This window comes from Chanodichthys erythropterus, chromosome 11, assembly GCF_024489055.1.
Source record: "Chanodichthys erythropterus isolate Z2021 chromosome 11, ASM2448905v1, whole genome shotgun sequence".
Lineage (NCBI taxonomy): Eukaryota > Metazoa > Chordata > Actinopteri > Cypriniformes > Xenocyprididae > Chanodichthys > Chanodichthys erythropterus.
Genome location: NC_090231.1, coordinates 22,345,967 through 22,362,677, shown reverse-complemented (window position 1 = coordinate 22,362,677; position 16,711 = coordinate 22,345,967). Strand labels below are relative to the sequence as shown.

General features: G+C 39.6%; 1 protein-coding gene across 1 annotated transcript; it reads left to right on the top strand.

The window, feature by feature from the left end:
• The first annotated feature begins 10,639 nt into the window (after nt 1-10,639).
• On the top strand, nt 10,640-13,067 carry uqcrfs1 (ubiquinol-cytochrome c reductase, Rieske iron-sulfur polypeptide 1). Its single transcript, XM_067400586.1, has 2 exons — nt 10,640-10,909; nt 11,995-13,067. Exons 1-2 carry the CDS (start codon nt 10,699-10,701, stop codon nt 12,603-12,605), a joined length of 822 nt encoding a protein of 273 aa, XP_067256687.1. The 5' UTR covers nt 10,640-10,698; the 3' UTR covers nt 12,606-13,067.
• The last annotated feature ends 3,644 nt before the right edge of the window (nt 13,068-16,711 follow it).

Here is a 16,711-nt window from a genome sequence, read left to right as displayed (position 1 = left end):
CAAACATGAAAGGAGAAAAAAAATAAAAAAAATAGATACATTATACATAGAATATGCATTCTTGGAGAACTTTCAGTGACTTGAGTCAGGGGGAAAGGAAGGAGGGTGTGTGTGTGTGTGGGGGGGGGGGGGGGCTAGTGGTTGCATAGATGTGTGAGGATGTTTGGGCAAGGCGTTGTCCTATGCTATTTCTTTGAGACCTTCTCTTCAGATGAGCTTTATTGCAGGGCGCTTGATCTCAGCTTTTGTCTTAGCAGGAAAATCTTACAGTACAAATGGTAATAGCTCATGGCTCACTTTATGTGGAGATTGAGACATCAATTTTCCAGTTACCAACCCTGCAGCACTAACCACAATGCAGCATAGAGCCACAAGCCTGAACTCATCCCCTTAAAATCAACTGTTTTAGAGTTTTCCCTTAAAAATAGCCCAGTGGATTCATGTTTATCAAGTAGACATGCATATATCAGACTTGTCAGCCAACTTTAGCAGCCCTTTCATTTGTTTGATCTTTTTACTGATGTCCACTGTACAGAGATCTTCACTCTTTCACTTTGTTGCTCTCTCCTTTCCCTTTTTCCTCTGTGGGAGAGAGCAACATTGGCATTCACTACAGATACTGGCATTCTCTGCACAACCAGAGAGGGAAGTTGCACATAAACATGTAATTGAATTATTTACCTACCGGAGACAGGAGTATCTTGGACTCTGTTCTGACAGCATACAGACAGAAGAAACACAGAGGCATGGACTCCTTGCACAGTTACAGAGAGAGGATTTGTGTTTATCCCTGCATGTGTCCCTCCAATCACATCTCTTTCTCTCTCTGTTATTCTCTCTCACTGTTTGAAACTTTATCTCTTTCAGACACTTTGTACTTTATTTGCAACAACGCTATATCACAAGAACCAAGAAGTTGAGTGGAATGTTAATCATGTGTCTTTTTTTTTTTTTTTTAATTGCATTCAGCACATTATGTTAATAACGACCGATAACGAAGCACTGCCTCTCAGGTGTAGTTAGATCTGTTAATCTCCCACATTGTGTGTGTGTGTGTGTGTGTGTGTGTGTCTGTTTCTGTGTCATTATCGAATGCAGACCTTCTCTAGTGGCTTTCTTTCTTTCTTTCTACATTAATTCTACCTCTCATGATCATACATTTGTACAAATACAAAGAAATACATTTCTATTTTTGCATTAAAACACCTGCTAAGAACAACTGTTATGGGCTTTACTACAAACCACAGAACACAACATTTTAATGCTTTGAGGTTATTTGGGGTGAATCTATGAAATATCTCTGATAATGCTCTTCAATTTAGTTACATATCTTTGTCATATTTCTGGAAAACATTCATTTCCTGCACTCTAATTTCCTTTTTTTAGGGTTGTATAGGGCTTGAAATGTTTAAACTGCAGTCCTATGCTGTATATTATGTTGCTGTGAAACTATTTTGTCCTTTTAAAGAGATAAACAAACACATAACAATGTTAGGACTCCTTAATGGTGCAGTAAGTGATTTCTGGTAAACACTGTTGATATTTAAAATCACCAAAACAAACAAACCTCTAACTAAAAGATCCACACACCTATCTTGATGCCGCCACCCCCACATTCACGGACATGCTATGCAACACAGGCAACAATAGCGGAACCTGCTGTGCCTGCCGCCCGAGGGTATGATGTCATCAATAAATGAAAGCAATTTGTGTTACTATGACAATTCAGGTTGAATGTCTAATTGTTATCTAGCGTCTCTACTCCTTCAATGGCAAAGTTATCCCTTCATCCCAAAAAACAAACAAACACAGTTTTCATGATCAGCTCCCTACATAACATGATAGTCCAATAACTAATATTACAAATGTGACAAAATTAAGGGGTTTTTGCGATCACTAAAATGGATACCAAAAGATACTTTGGACATATTTTGGGAGCCAATGCTTAAAAACGGCCGGTGGAGGTAGACATTTCAGGCTTATAATAATAATGCAATGAAAATCAATAAACAAGTGAAGATGACACACAAGTATATCCATGCAAAAGACAGCATATCTTAGTTCTGTGAAACACAGCAAAACTAAATATATTCCAGGTTATGAAAATATATTCTCATCAGCAGTGTTCTGCCAGAGCTCTTCTAGCTTTTTTTATTTATTTTTTTATTTTTTTATTTAATAGGCATTTCTAGGTAAACTGAGACATGACAAAATCTGTAAGTGTGTGTAGGTGTAAAGCATCGCTCAGAGCACAGCATGACTCTTTGAAATATGTCCCACTGAAAATCATCATTCTTACCATTTAAAAAATTTAGCTCAAAGCAAAACCACATTTGTGAGACAGTGAGATAAGACTTGACCAAATTAATCTCCTTTAACAACCCCAAACCCTTAAAACTCTGTTTGGCGACCAGGGCGGGCGAGAGCTGTGAGGGAACGGCGCGAGGCCAGTGGCGCGAGTGTTAATGAGCTTCACCTGGGAGGCACACCGGCCTTGAGTCCCTCACGGAGGAGCTCCGGGAGCATAAAAGGAGGAGAGACTACAGTGAAGGATGAGAGATGACCAGGCCTGGACTTTATTTTATGGTTTATTATGTTTGTGTGGCCGGCAGACGTCCGCGAGGGTCTGCCGGCATTACTTTCATTTTGTTCTTTGTTTATTTTGAATTAAAGTTTTTGTTGAACATTCGCCGGTTCCCGCCTCCTTCTTCCCACAATTACTAACCGTGTTACATTGGTGCCGAAACCCGGGAGGAAGGAGGGACATGCTGTCGGAGAGCCCTCGCTGCTGAGGGGTATCGCGGTGCTGCGGAGTTCGGGCAGCGCGGAAGTGAAGACCGCAAGAGGCTGCCCGAGGCGGTGGTACTGGAGCCTTGTGAAAGGTGGGACGGAGACCCAGATGCCGTGCTCCTGGGACGAGGTGGGGTGGCTGCCGTCCAGGAGAGAGCGGAGGAGTCGCCGCCATCCGCTGTGGGCCCATAGACAGTAAAAGAAATGGACACAGCGATCCCATTGGAACTCAATTGGGCAAGTGAAGCCCATTTTTAGCGTTTTTTAGCACTTCAGTTTCTGACGCGCAGACTCAAACTAAGCTTGATGACGTCAGCAACCTGTCTGACAGATGTAAATCTTCTAGTAGCTGTGCGTGCAAACTGCCATCGTTAATCTTGCAGAGACGGCGAGCTTGAGCGGGGAGTTCTTTGGCGTGAGTGAGCAGGAGTAAGTATTCTGATTAATTAGTTTGTATAGTATTTTAAAATGTAACGCCAGTACGCCATATTATGTTAATGCATACTATTGCCTGCGAGCTTCTTCTCCTGTCTGTACGGTAATTTCTCTACTGTGCGACAGAGAGTCGAGTGGTTATGACGCAATCGTTAGCCTATTTTTACAAAAACTTGTTTCTACAGGGCCATAATGTAACATAGAAGGTAATGGAGCCCTTTATACATTGTCGTGTATCTTTGGAAATAAATAATGGACAAATGGAGTCTTTAAACGCCTCAGATGTAAAGTTATTCGCTGTCAAAGTGAGGCCAAAATGAATGGGAGTCAATGGGATGCTAACGCAAGTGAAGTTCTGCTACAAGATGGCGGCACGCGGCCGACTTCAACTTCCGGTCGACTTCCTGGGCACTGCGTGGGCCGGAGCCTGCTGCCGTCCGCCATGAAGGGGAGGAGCAGGGGACGGGGGACTCGCTGCCGGCTGCCCTCAGCCGGAGGAGCCATCACCGGCCACCAGGAGGCGGTCGAGGATCGGGCCGTCCACCAAGCGTCCAGTGCCATCGCATGTGGCACCGCGAAGAAGAGCCTCTTGGCAGGCTGAGGACCGAGCGGCAGTGTGTCGGGGAACTGGACCAAGATTTTTTTTTTTTTTTCTCTTTTTCCTCTCTCCCCTCTCTCGTTCTGTCGCTCCCCTTGCTTCCGTCTCCTTTCTCTCGTCTCGTCTGTCCTTACCCCCAGGTGCTGCAGCCGCCGAGACAGGCCCGGGGGGGGAGTAGAGCGCAGTCTCGGGAGTACCCCCCGGCCTGCGATGGGCGATGGGGGTATGTGGCAACCAGGGCGGGCGAGAGCCGTGAGGGAGCGGCGCGAGGCCGGTGGCGCGAGTGTTAATGAGCTTCACCTGGGAGACGCACCGGCCTTGAGTCCCTCACGGAGGAGCTCCGGAAGCATAAATGGAGGAGCGACTACAGTGAAGGACGAGAGAGGACCAGGCCTGGACTTTATTTTATGGTTTATTATGTTTGTGTGGCCGGCAGATGTCCGCGAGGGTCTGCCGGCATTACTTTCGTTTTGTTCTTTGTTTATTTTGAATTAAAGTTTTTGTTGAACGTTCGCCGGTTCCCGCCTCCTTCTTCCCACAACTACTAACCGTGTTACACTCTGTTTTAATATGAAAATGGAGAGGTTGTATCTTGTAAAGTGATGATTAGGCTTTAAAATTATGTGGTGTTGGGCAGGGCTAGTCTTAAAGGTTTGAAGATGATGTAATGATGATGCATGTGGATGTATTGATTTGTTTTCAGTACTGCTGATATGCACAATATGTAAATGTGAAGAAATGTAAAAATAGAAATGAATAAACATTTACAATACATTTGGCATTGGAAAATCCTTAAATACAAAAATACATGTATCTGAAGACTATAAAGTACATGACAATAAAGTGGAGATGCATACATTAGTTTATGTTGTTGCATGTAATGAATTATAATGCATATGGTGGATTCCCAATATGCTCTTAATTTCTTGCTCTTCTTACTTCTTACTTACAATTTTTATATATTCATAACATACAAGTATATTGTATGTATGTATATAAACCACCCCATAAATATGGGGCATTGGAAGATTTACATTTGGAAAGCGAATACAACAAAGCGATTTCACTTGATTTACTGAGCTGCTCTTGAGAGGTGTTATGCAGTAATGAAACAATAATTGGTGTACATTTCCGTTCAATTAGCAGGCAGAATATGCAGGTGAGGACCTGTAAATGGGCAGACCAGAAGTAAGATGAATGACCAGACAGGGAGGAAGAAATTACAGTATATTAACATGAGATGTATGGTACATAAAAGCTTGGATAATCAGTGTGGAGAGGGGCCTTCTGACTGCTGCTGGCCCCAAGACAAGTCACTTGATCAAACACAATGAATCACAAGCTGTGACAGAACACCAATGGTCCTGAGATCCTCTGATTTCTTAATTAGTGCTTTTACAGTATAGGTTCTCATTTTCCAAACTCAGATCTTAAAATATAAACATCCATTTGTGTGATTTGTGTGTGCAGAATCAAATTAATGTTAGCAAAATAAAAACCTTGTAGGCATACTTTGTAGGGCAACATGACTTCAAATACCAATGAGCCATCATCGCATTAGTGTCAGCATGATCAAACACACAAACCTTCTTCCCTGAGTGCTTAATAAACAGGCGTAATTAATTATCTCTCTGTTTATATGAATAATAACAGGGAATTAAAAGACATCCTCTGGTTTAAGCACTACCTGTGCAGAAGGGATCTGCTATTGAATTTAGATGAATTTACAGACAGATTCTTAATCCAATAATATGACATGCTATTGCCTAATATGGTATGATAATTCTTCATTACTGCTACTTTCAAGTTTTACAGGATTAAATTGTGATTAATTTACTGCCTGTATGTTAGCTGAGCAAACTGTCCTTAAAGCACGTCCCTCTAAAACAAATAATGCTAGATAATTATAATCGGAATCTAAAATGGAAACATGCCCAAGAAGTAATACTATAAGCTTTTTGAAAGGGCCAAAATGCCCTTGTCTATCTTGACAAGGACATAAACACACAGTTCCAGTTATTCATGTGTGGTTTACTCTTTCTCCTTCACCAAACTCTCCTTGTCTCTTCGCAGTCCCCTGATAAAGTGAACAAAGTTCCCGCCTTGGCTTGAAGACAGAGACCTTTGTCCTGAGATAAGGCCATCAACACAAACAGTCCCACAGGCAGCACTGATTTGTCCCATCACTGTGCTGCTTTAGACATACAGAGACTGTAGGGATTGTAGGGAGCAGCCAAGCATCTGGTTAAGAGTTAGGAAAACTGGCATCAGTGACAGCTTATCGGGCTGTGATATCTGAACTGCGCTCAGCACGAAATTGTCGAATACCAGGGATGACATTATCTAGGTTTCTGCATGCTTTCAATTGCCTAATGACATTGTCAAAGCAGGTGACCAATCAGCTGTATGGGAACCAAGGAAGAAGATATCAGATGGCATAAGCATCATTAGTACCCCAGGATCACTTAATTCTTTAAACAAGCAGCAACCTAACTGTCAGAGCAAAAAAACTAAACATTATATAAATCTGTGTAATTTTTAGAAATTAAAAAACAGCATTGCCTCTGAGCAACGGTGAATTCTCAAATCCATATAGTTTATGTAACTTTTATTACATTCATAATGAAAACCATGTTTTTGGATGAATGTAATACAAATGAATATTTCTTTTATGCACCAGTATAGCCACTCAATTCTTTTCTTATATGGCAATTAATCAGTATAATAGAGCTGCAAAGGGAGTGTGTAATTTAAATTCAGATCAAAACTATCACAATTAGTTTGACCATAACTCAACTGTTTTATTCCTGCCACTTTGTTCCAAAAAGCACTGAAAAACTAGACACAGTCTGACACTTCAGATTTTCATTTAGATAATAGCATCCCATGGTTGTCTGTCACTCTCAGTCCTCCCATCCAACCTCCTTATCAATTACAAAGCCACTTTTAAGTCCCAGTTAATAGGATGTTAATGCATTATTGGGTCTGAGGGTGATGTGCTATTGAAGGGAGAGATGGACATTATTGCCCTTGAGCACAATCTGAGACCAAGACAAGATCTGCATTTTAATATTAGCAGATGAGAGGAGATTATTTAAAAGTAGCAGCATGCACTTTTTTTTTTTGTTTTCTTTGTGTGTGTCAGCATGTTCTATGGGGCTGTATTTTTGTGACTGATACATTTTGGCATTACCCATGTAAACACAAATGAGTGTGGGAAGCATTTGTGCTTTTCATGCACTGATATGTGCATAACAGATTCATCATATATTTATGTTATATCAACAGTCATTTGTTGCTCGCTGTGATAGCACTACCTTATTCATGTAGTATGAGGCAAATGCCATGCCCATGTTCTTATCCAAGTAGTGAAATCTCTTCATCTGTGTACTGTAAATTGAATTAGATGGTAGACAAGATTACTTATTGTAATAACACAACTCAATACAAATGACAATTGTAACCTCGAGGCATAGGCAAGTATTGCAGAGTTCAATTTCTTTTTACAGCTTGTGCAAAGTTATTATGAGTTGACTGGATATTTAAGTGTTGTACTGTATGTGAGCAAAATGTGAACAAAATACCAGTGTCCATGAAACATTTCAGGATTTACTGGCTTGCCCAAGGGATTGCAAGGGAAAGCAGTTGATAAAGCAGAATGGTGTGGATGAGACAAGGTGTCTGGCGATGCTGTAACTGCAACATTACAACTTTCTCCATTGATAGCCAAGCATTATGTAAACTGGAAAAAATTCATAATATTATAGTTTATGTTTAGAGTAGCAGATCTCCCCAGGATTATTTATGAATGGAAAGTACAATAAACAGAATTTATTTAAAGCAGACATTTGTTTATAACCATGTATGACTTTTGATCAGTTTAACACATCCATGCTGAATAAAAGATTTTTTTTTTCCAAACAAAAAAATAAACACACATAACTTACAGTATACTGACCCAAAACTTTTGAATGTTGTATATCCAGAAAATATAAACCAAAGATAGCAGCACCAGAGCTGCATGCTGCAGTATTGCCATAAAGATTAATGAGAATGCTAAGGGAAAACTCCCTCCAGGTATTATGGATTGATCACAATGGTCCAGGAGGATGTCATTTCTACTGACTAACTCCCTCTTTGGTGGTATTAACCAATCAAATATGATGTCATATCTGTCCCCTCTTACATGACCAAATGCAATAACTTTTTTCTTCCAGCTGCTAATCAATACCGAAAAAGTCGATTGATTAAAATGTATTTAGTCCTCCGAGATATATGCTTCATCATATTTTAGACGGAAAGGTTATACAATCAAAAAATGAGAGGCCTTCATTAGGTCTGAGGATGATGGAATGAGAAAATCAATGACTCGCATGGAGAAGGCTTAAGATACTCATTGCATATTTAAAGCAGCATTTACCTGATTCTCACTCTCATTTTTCTCTGAAGTGCCAGTGATCAGAGAACCAAAGGTCATTCATTTTCATCCCAGCTACAGTAGTATTTTGTGGAGAAAGGAATATCCCTCTTAGTGTCCTCATGTTGGCATTGTAAAGTGCTTTTGAAGTGGAAGTTCAACACCGGAAATCCTTGCATCACTAGGAATCTAAAGAGACAGGCGGATTAATTGCTTTGGCAGTGACGCTATCATTGGAAACTCTCTCTGGGTGAGTTTGGGTACACAACTCCAAATGTGTGTGTAGATACAGCCACTGACCAGATATGGCACTTGTCGTAAAATGCCTGTGACATAATCCCCCTCTCAAAAAGCCGGTGTCCAGCTGTGCGAAAAGAATCCATGAGTGGAGAGCCGGGTCTGATGCGAGGGGTCAGTGGTCGTCTGTCAGCTTTTAATGTGCTGTTAGCAGTGCAGGAGCAGAGGAAGGATACAAGGGACTTAATATGTCTCAGTGGCCTGTGCTCTGAATGTGGCTCTCCCATCCTTCCCTCTGGGATTACTTCTCTTAGAGATAAAGTCTCTTTATGTCACAACCAAAGGACAGTGAGTTCAGTCTGGCCTTGGGCGAGGAACATGTTTAGGCCCACTTTTGCAAGCTTGGGTTGTACAGATACAATAATACAAGTTGCAGCATTGTGTATCCTTCATAGGATGAGGGTGAACCAACTCCAGGGTAAGGCCAATAGATTTTCTTAAAATAGCTTCAAGTTCACATTCAAGCATAAATGCTCCTGATTAATTATTTGTTATTAAAGTGTCATTAACAAACCACAGTTAATTTTAACAGAAAAGCAAGATTTGGCATGGCAGATAGCATACAAAGAGGGCTCCCTTTATAACCACTAAAAAGCTGTCACCTAACTTAGTTCATCACAATCTCACAAAGTTCTGTTACAATCAATGAAGCTGACTGCACAATAAATCTCTTATTTACATAATTGTTTATTATAATGAGATAGTTTGCCTTTTTTTAGCATAAAAAAAACCCTTGCATCTTTTGTATAAACATAAAATGAGTTTTCATTTATTGCTGTCTCCCTGAAGAATTAGAGATCTAGCTGGGACTCTATGTCCCTTTCTAATGAAACTAATAAGCAGGCTTGTGAAAACAGCAAATGTCAAGAGTGGCACAACGGATACAGTATAGAGAACACCCAAGCCAAACTGCATACTCATAGATTAAAAATGTCAATAGAGTTTATTTTCAGTTGACAGAGAAGGAAATGCAGCCTCAAATAGCTGAGACTCAATTGCAGGCAAACCGCATCACATTGATCAAAGCTGATGCTGTGGCAACAGCAGGCAGTAAAATCAGACGTACTTACTGGATTTATTAAAATGGGCTGTGAGAACTTGACAAGCTGTAACCCAGTCAGTGTAGATAAACAGGAACATACAAATGAGATTGCTTCAGGAAATATTCATGGAAACAGTCTTTTGTAATAACCAGGAGTATGCAAATCTAATCTGTAAATGTGACAGAGTGATGTTTTGGATAACACAACGGTAGTGAGTGAAAGATTAAATGAAAGAAAAATCTGACTTAAGGTCTCATTTACTGTTGCTTGGCGAATTTTCGTGGGCAAAATACAGTTGAAACAAGTCTGCTTCGGAGCATTATGAATCAGCGAGTTGAATCAGCGGTTTGGAGCGCCAAAGTCACGTGATTACAGCAGTTTGGCGGTTTGATACACGATCCGAATCACTGATTCGACACAGAAGAATCATAACACTCCGAAGCTTCCTGAAGCAGTGTTTTGAAATCGTGAAATCGGCCATCACTATATTTGTCGTTATTTAGTTTTTTTGGCACACCAAAAATATTCTCGTCGCTTTATAATATTAATATTGAGCCACTGTTCTCACATGAACTGATTTAAATATGATAGATCTTGAGAGAGAAAATGTCATTGCTGGCTATGCAGGCCTCACTGAGTCATCGGATTTCAACTAAAATATCTTAATTTGTGTTCCGAAGATTAACACCTTACGGGTGTGGAACAGCATGAGAGTGAGTAATAAATGACAGCCAGAATTTTAATTTTTGGGTGAACTAACCCTTTAACTAGAAACCTGCAACCCTGTTCCAGATCACAGCAACCAGCTTATGATTTTCCAGGAAGGTTTTTACTTTCCATTGCTTTCTTTCATGCAGAGACCAATGTAGGCTATTCTTTTAAACAGGTTCACCACATACCATTTTTGTTTGTTTGTTATTGTGAATCAACGAAGCATTTATCCACATTGTGGTGGAATAGAGGTGTGCTATTATGAGCCCAATATGAACCCAAAAGAAGGTAAAACTTAGGCTGACGTCACCCCGTCTCTGAGACGTTGACATCAGGAGCGCGCACGCGTCAGCGACGTCGGTAGACCAATTCGGGAAGGTCGATCGCAGCTCAGTTAGCTGACAAACATGATGTCCCTTGCTGCTCGTTCGGGGACTTTTTCCCCTTACTTACAAGCTACAAATTATGTCGTGGCAGGTCCATTAAAACCTCTCATACCCGGCGTCGTCATGAAGACCGATAAAATCTTGACGGACACGAAGAAACCGTTCCTGTGCCGCGAGTCCTTGTCTGGTCAGAGCGCTAAGAGCGGCCTCGCCGTGTCCACCAGCCTCAACGGTGAGTCTCACTGCGAGCTTTAGTGAAATCGAGAGTCCCGGTCTCATCGTAGCGTGAGGAGGCCGTGCAGCGGGCGCTCGCTCAAGGACACAATGAATTCACACGTTTAATGTATATAGTGGAATGATTTACTGGTTTTGTAGTGTTGTACGAAATTAATGCTAAATTAATAATATTATTATTATAATAATTAATTTGAGTTGAATGTGCACTGTATCACGAAATAGCATTAGCTCCCGTGCTACAGCAGTTAGCTTTACTGAGGCCTCGCTAATGTCCTTGCTGCAGTCGTTAGCAAAATAGCTTGTGACTTTTGTGGATTAAATAACTCGATTTCCCTCCAAGGTCCTTAATGATCGGCTTACTATTACATAATAAAATAAATGCCAGTATATGCTAGATTTCGGGTCATTTCGTGCATGTTTCTTACTTCTTACTAGGCCCGTTGTTATGTGCTGTTGATGTAGAAGTTAAATTAGTTTGCTCTCATGAATACAGTGTATCTTTTTAATGTTATTTATCACGGCATGATTTCAGAGTGAGCTAATAAAAGAGATTAGTGGTTGAAGAATACTAAACATAATCAAGGGTTTTCAATAATTACAGACACAGAACCCCCCAGCCAGACTCTCAAACAACCCCGATGTAAACAAGTTATTTATAACAACTTGTATTAACAATATGAATTATACAATGTTTAGTAGATCATTAGTTGGCTAATAATATAGAAATTATATTAAAAATATCTTTTTCTGGGTGTTTTATATATCAACATATTATACAGTCCACATTGCAAATCTGTGATTAATTTACAGCTAATCTTGTGAATGCATATCATATAGATCAAATGAGCTTCAACCAGTGGTTTGTTGATATAGGGAGCAGGTTGGTTTTATTCCCTTTGTAAATAAGGGGGGAAAAAATGTAAATAAATATATGTATGTATGTGTGTGTGTATTTATATATATATATATATATATATATATATATAATCCAAAATTTAAATTAAATGCATGTTTGTTTGATGTGATTATACGTATAATAATATATGTGAATGTTTTTTTTATTGTTTATTTATTTTTTAGCCCGCTCTTCAGTGCGTTTCGCCCACACAGACATCAAGATCCCTGATTTCTCTGACTATCGCCGGCCTGAGGTTTTGGACTCAAAGAAGTCCTCACAAGATAGCGGCGACACTCGGCGGGCCTTCTCCTATCTGATCACTGGTTCCACTGCTGTGATTGGAGTCTATACAGCCAAGACAGTTGTCACACAGTTTGTCTCGTCCATGAGCGCCTCAGCTGACGTGTTGGCGCTGTCCAAGATTGAAATAAAGCTATCAGACATCCCTGAGGGTAAGAACATGACCTTCAAATGGAGAGGGAAGCCCTTGTTTGTGCGCCACAGAACAGAAAAAGAGATTTCTACTGAGGCCAATGTCAATCTCTCTGAGCTCCGGGACCCCCAGCACGACAAAGACCGTGTTCAGAACCCGACCTGGGTTATTGTCATCGGTGTGTGCACCCATCTGGGCTGTGTGCCCATTGCTAATGCTGGTGACTATGGTGGCTATTACTGCCCGTGCCATGGCTCTCATTATGATGCATCTGGTCGCATTAGGAAAGGCCCTGCTCCACTCAATCTGGAGGTGCCCTACTACGAGTTCCCAGACGATGATACGGTGATTGTAGGATAAAGGACTGTACTATAATAACTATTATCAACACTGAACATCTGCTTTACTTGTTTGATCACGTTATCTGCATTGACTTGATGGGTAACAGGTTAATTGTCTGTAATAAAGTGTATTTTATCTGATGGAAAACTCACTCCGCTCTATTTATTCAGTCTCAATATACAGAATCACATGGGTTGTTTAATTTGTTGCATTGCAAGTTTTTCAGATAATGAACAAATTAGATCTTTACATTGCCATAACGCATAATTGTTAAAGTGATAAAGATGGAAACAGCATGAAGTCAGGTAGGTTATGTTTGCAGAGTGTAGGTGAACAAAAAATGTGCAATTTACAATATACAAGCAATGAAATGTGGAAGCTGATTAAAAACAAGAAATGTTAAAAATGCTGTGTTTTTAATGAACTGCATAAACAGAAGCTAAGATGTGCTTACAGGGATATGAACTAAATAAAAATGTCTGGTCATTATATGGTGTCATTGGAATTTGTTACATGATCTCAAATAATAAACTAGATAAAGATATTTTTTTTAAAAGGGAAAAATGCTAACTACATTATTAACATTTACTCGTCTGATATATCCACGTGGCTCAGCAGCTGTTCAAGAACTGTTAATTCAGAAAAAAAAAAAAAAAAATTATTCACATTTTCAACAATGTGAATAATAGGTGCAGTAAGAAAATATTAGTTACACAATTGATTTAAGCTATCAGTAACACTTTTCTTCTGTAAAACATAATGGCTTGTTCATTAATCAAGATAGATCATGTGGTGATAGTGGTTCAAAATGTACATCCAGAGTGCCCAGGGGAAAGTCAACACGAACAGCAGTGATTTAGAAAGTGAAAACTAGTCAACAGATCTGGAACTCATATATTGATTAATAACCAGCTCTAAATAGAAGTACTTGATGTCTGTAGATGTGGCTAGAGAGCTGTGTGAATAGTTGCATAAAAGTACATAATCTGATGTACAACCAACAAACATACTGGTGTATGTAAATCTCATTCATTGCAGCAATGTGTAGTTTACGTCTTTTTACATCATGTTGATACACTGCATTGGAATTTAATTTTGTTTTTTATACAAGAAAGCAGAGGTCATGCTTATGTCACATGTTTAGTAGAACCATATAGCATGTAACAACATATAATTATTTTGACTCAGAAGGTCCATATGAAGTGGATGTTCTGATGCTTTTGCTACATTGAGTTTCCAGATGAAGTAAACTGTTAGTAAGCAACACAATGACAGGTAAACAGTAGCATTCATTTCATTCAGATATTATTTGAATAGATGTTTCAGAGCCATATTATCATATAGAGTAGCTTTTCTCCTTGGGTGCATTTCTGTTTGAATGTCTCACAAGTCTGAGAAACATCGGACATGTCTGCAGGTTAATTGAGCCGACATGCTTCTTAGCTGGGGTGCATAGAGCATCAGAAGATATTTTGAGGTGAAACTTGATGACACTTGACAGAGCCACAAAGCTTTTTCTTTATTTGGGGCATTTTGTATAACCTAGCAAATGGCAGATTCAGGTATGCCTTTTTCTATTGCAGTTCTAATACTATTCTATTAGCCAACCTTTTCTCTGAATGTGTCTTGGTAGCTGCTCTGATCATTCATTGAGTTCATTTCCTGGCAGGCTTTGCGTATTTTAATACATTTAATGCACAGGATTGCCTTTCTCTCTGTCTTCCTCTATAGAACATCCCCCACTTCTATACAACCTGCTCAGTCGTCCTGGAGTCCTCAGCTCTTGCCAGGTCCTGCTGCCAGTAGCTTGGCAGACATTCAGGCCTCACTGATAGAATGATGATATCCCAGGGGTTGTCAGGGTACCGTTGTGTATCAGCTGAAAATCACAGAGATCCCTGGCCCCATCATATGTGTTTAGCATCCAACAGCAATCTCTTTATTGGGCTAATTTCTGAACAAGCATTCACTCTGAAATGCAAATTTCTCAAATTCAGCTCAGGATGGTTCATCAGTCACTCTGGACTTATTAAGACCCCTATATGAAACAAAAACTCGAGTTGTTTTCCAATGTAGGAGACTGAGGTATTGTTACGTATTGTTTATTCAGTCACTTAATTTTTTTTATTTTTTATTACTTGTCTCGAATAAATTCCACTAGCTTTAGATTCACATCTGCGTGCACGATTGGACTGCATAATGCACAACTTCCCTGTAGAGACAATACACATCAGTCCAGTTGGGAGAATCAGGTAATTCTGTTTTGTTTTGCAAATGACTCGAGATTGAATTTGTATTGTGGTCACAAAGGCTCTTTTTTTAAAAATTGAGATTAGTTGTTTTCTTTCTGATGCAATAGAATGAAGTGCTGGACAAAGACCAAAATACAGCATTCTGTGCTCATATCACAATGCTGTTGCCTTGTTGATCATTTTTTTATAGTTTGACTTGATCTATGATCTATTCAAAGCCCATGGAGGACGTGTGTGATGATTCAGATGCTGCATCCATTATCTTTGAAGAGAGTATGTGACTCTGCGAGGGTGGAACAAGAAAACCAAGACAATTAGCTTAAAATTCTCTCTGATTTGCTTCCCTATTATCTGATGTGTCATATTAATGTTATAATCCTCCATTTGTCTCAGGGGTGATCAGATTACGATGAAAGATTTATTAGGCTCCTCGTAATTCATTTGAACTTGTTTTGCATAACTTTACATAGTAATGAGTTTTTCTTTTCTTTAATAAGAATGGCTGCTAATGCATCTTTTCCACTAATATCATTCAGTCCGTTTATTAATCTGTTCCATCTTCATGACAGTGCACTTTTATTTTTAGTGAACCAAAAGTGTCGTATAATCACACGTGATGCATACTTTTTTAACCATATTTCTGAATTACTGTTTAACTGTATGTATGGAACTTAAATTTGTGCACATTTTAGTCATTTAGCCATCAAAATATTATGTTTAATGCTCATGAAAAAAGCCTGGGCTTCAATAGTGATCATTAGGTATTATTAATATATGCAGTTTTATTTTTATTGATGCTTTAAAGATTAACCCATAGGGCCTTCTAATACCAGTCATTTTTACAAGCATGCTATTGCCAAGGACCGTTAAACTAATCGTAGCAATAACTGGTTTACCAGTACATCAAATTTCTTGACATGCATAACCCTTTGATCTCAGTCAAAACATCTGAAATTTCCTTCACATAGCCTTGGGAAAAGAATTTGTAATTTAATAAAGCCTACATGGAAAGCTGCATTCATAACTTAGCAGACTGCTCAAATAAAATTATTCTTACAGAAAAATAAAAACATTTCTTATTAGATTTAAATATTAATATTATTTTTTTCTTCTGATCTCCAGTGTCTTTTAAACAGATTGACTGTGCAAATCGCTCTGTGTACATTCTGATAGAGAGCTTCAAAAAAGTGAGAATGGAGAAATTCAAAAAGATGCCCTATTGTCGTCCTCTCTCCCCTTTTTCTATGTGCATGAGAGTGAATAGGTGGAAATGAGACATCACATAGAAATCATCATATCATTAGGGAAATTGATCTCTGCTTTCATACTATGTTGCAATGTTGCTTGCAGCTGGAGCTTTACAAGCCCCCTTTAAAAAGCACCCTCCACATGTGGCACCACGCACTCTTGCCCACATGTGCAATGAGTGCCAAGAATGGAGCCTAAATGACTCTTCACTCTGGAGCGAAGCTGGGGAGCGAGGTTGACATGGGGGACTAGAGAATAATAAACTCTAATGAAAGTCTCTCTTTTCTTCCTCCTTGTGTGCCAGGAGCTTTTGTGCTCTCACAAGCAGGCACTGATCTATGGGTTGGGATGTGAAGAGCTTCATTAATCCTGTCAGTCAACAGCAAACGGCAGCTGAGTCATCCTCTGGACAAAAGTAGAAAGACAAAAAACAGCGCCCCGGGCCACCCTTCGGGCCACTCCCCTTGTGAATGCACAATCACTCTGTTCGATTACTTCAATTTTTGGTGCTTGTTGATTTTTTAAAATGTCTGTTTAACATTTATGCTTCGAGAAGCCATCCCTGCTATGGCTTTATCTTCTTCAGGATTTTGCTTCATTTATGGATTTGGTCCTCTCGCTCCC

Bases quoted from the DNA above. Each gene is read 5' to 3' on its own strand.
- uqcrfs1 (XM_067400586.1), top strand. From the start codon at position 10,699: ATGATGTCCCTTGCTGCTCGTTCGGGGACTTTTTCCCCTTACTTACAA. The intron at 10,910-11,994 runs GTGAGTCTCACT...TTTATTTTTTAG, and splicing joins CGTGTCCACCAGCCTCAACG to CCCGCTCTTCAGTGCGTTTC.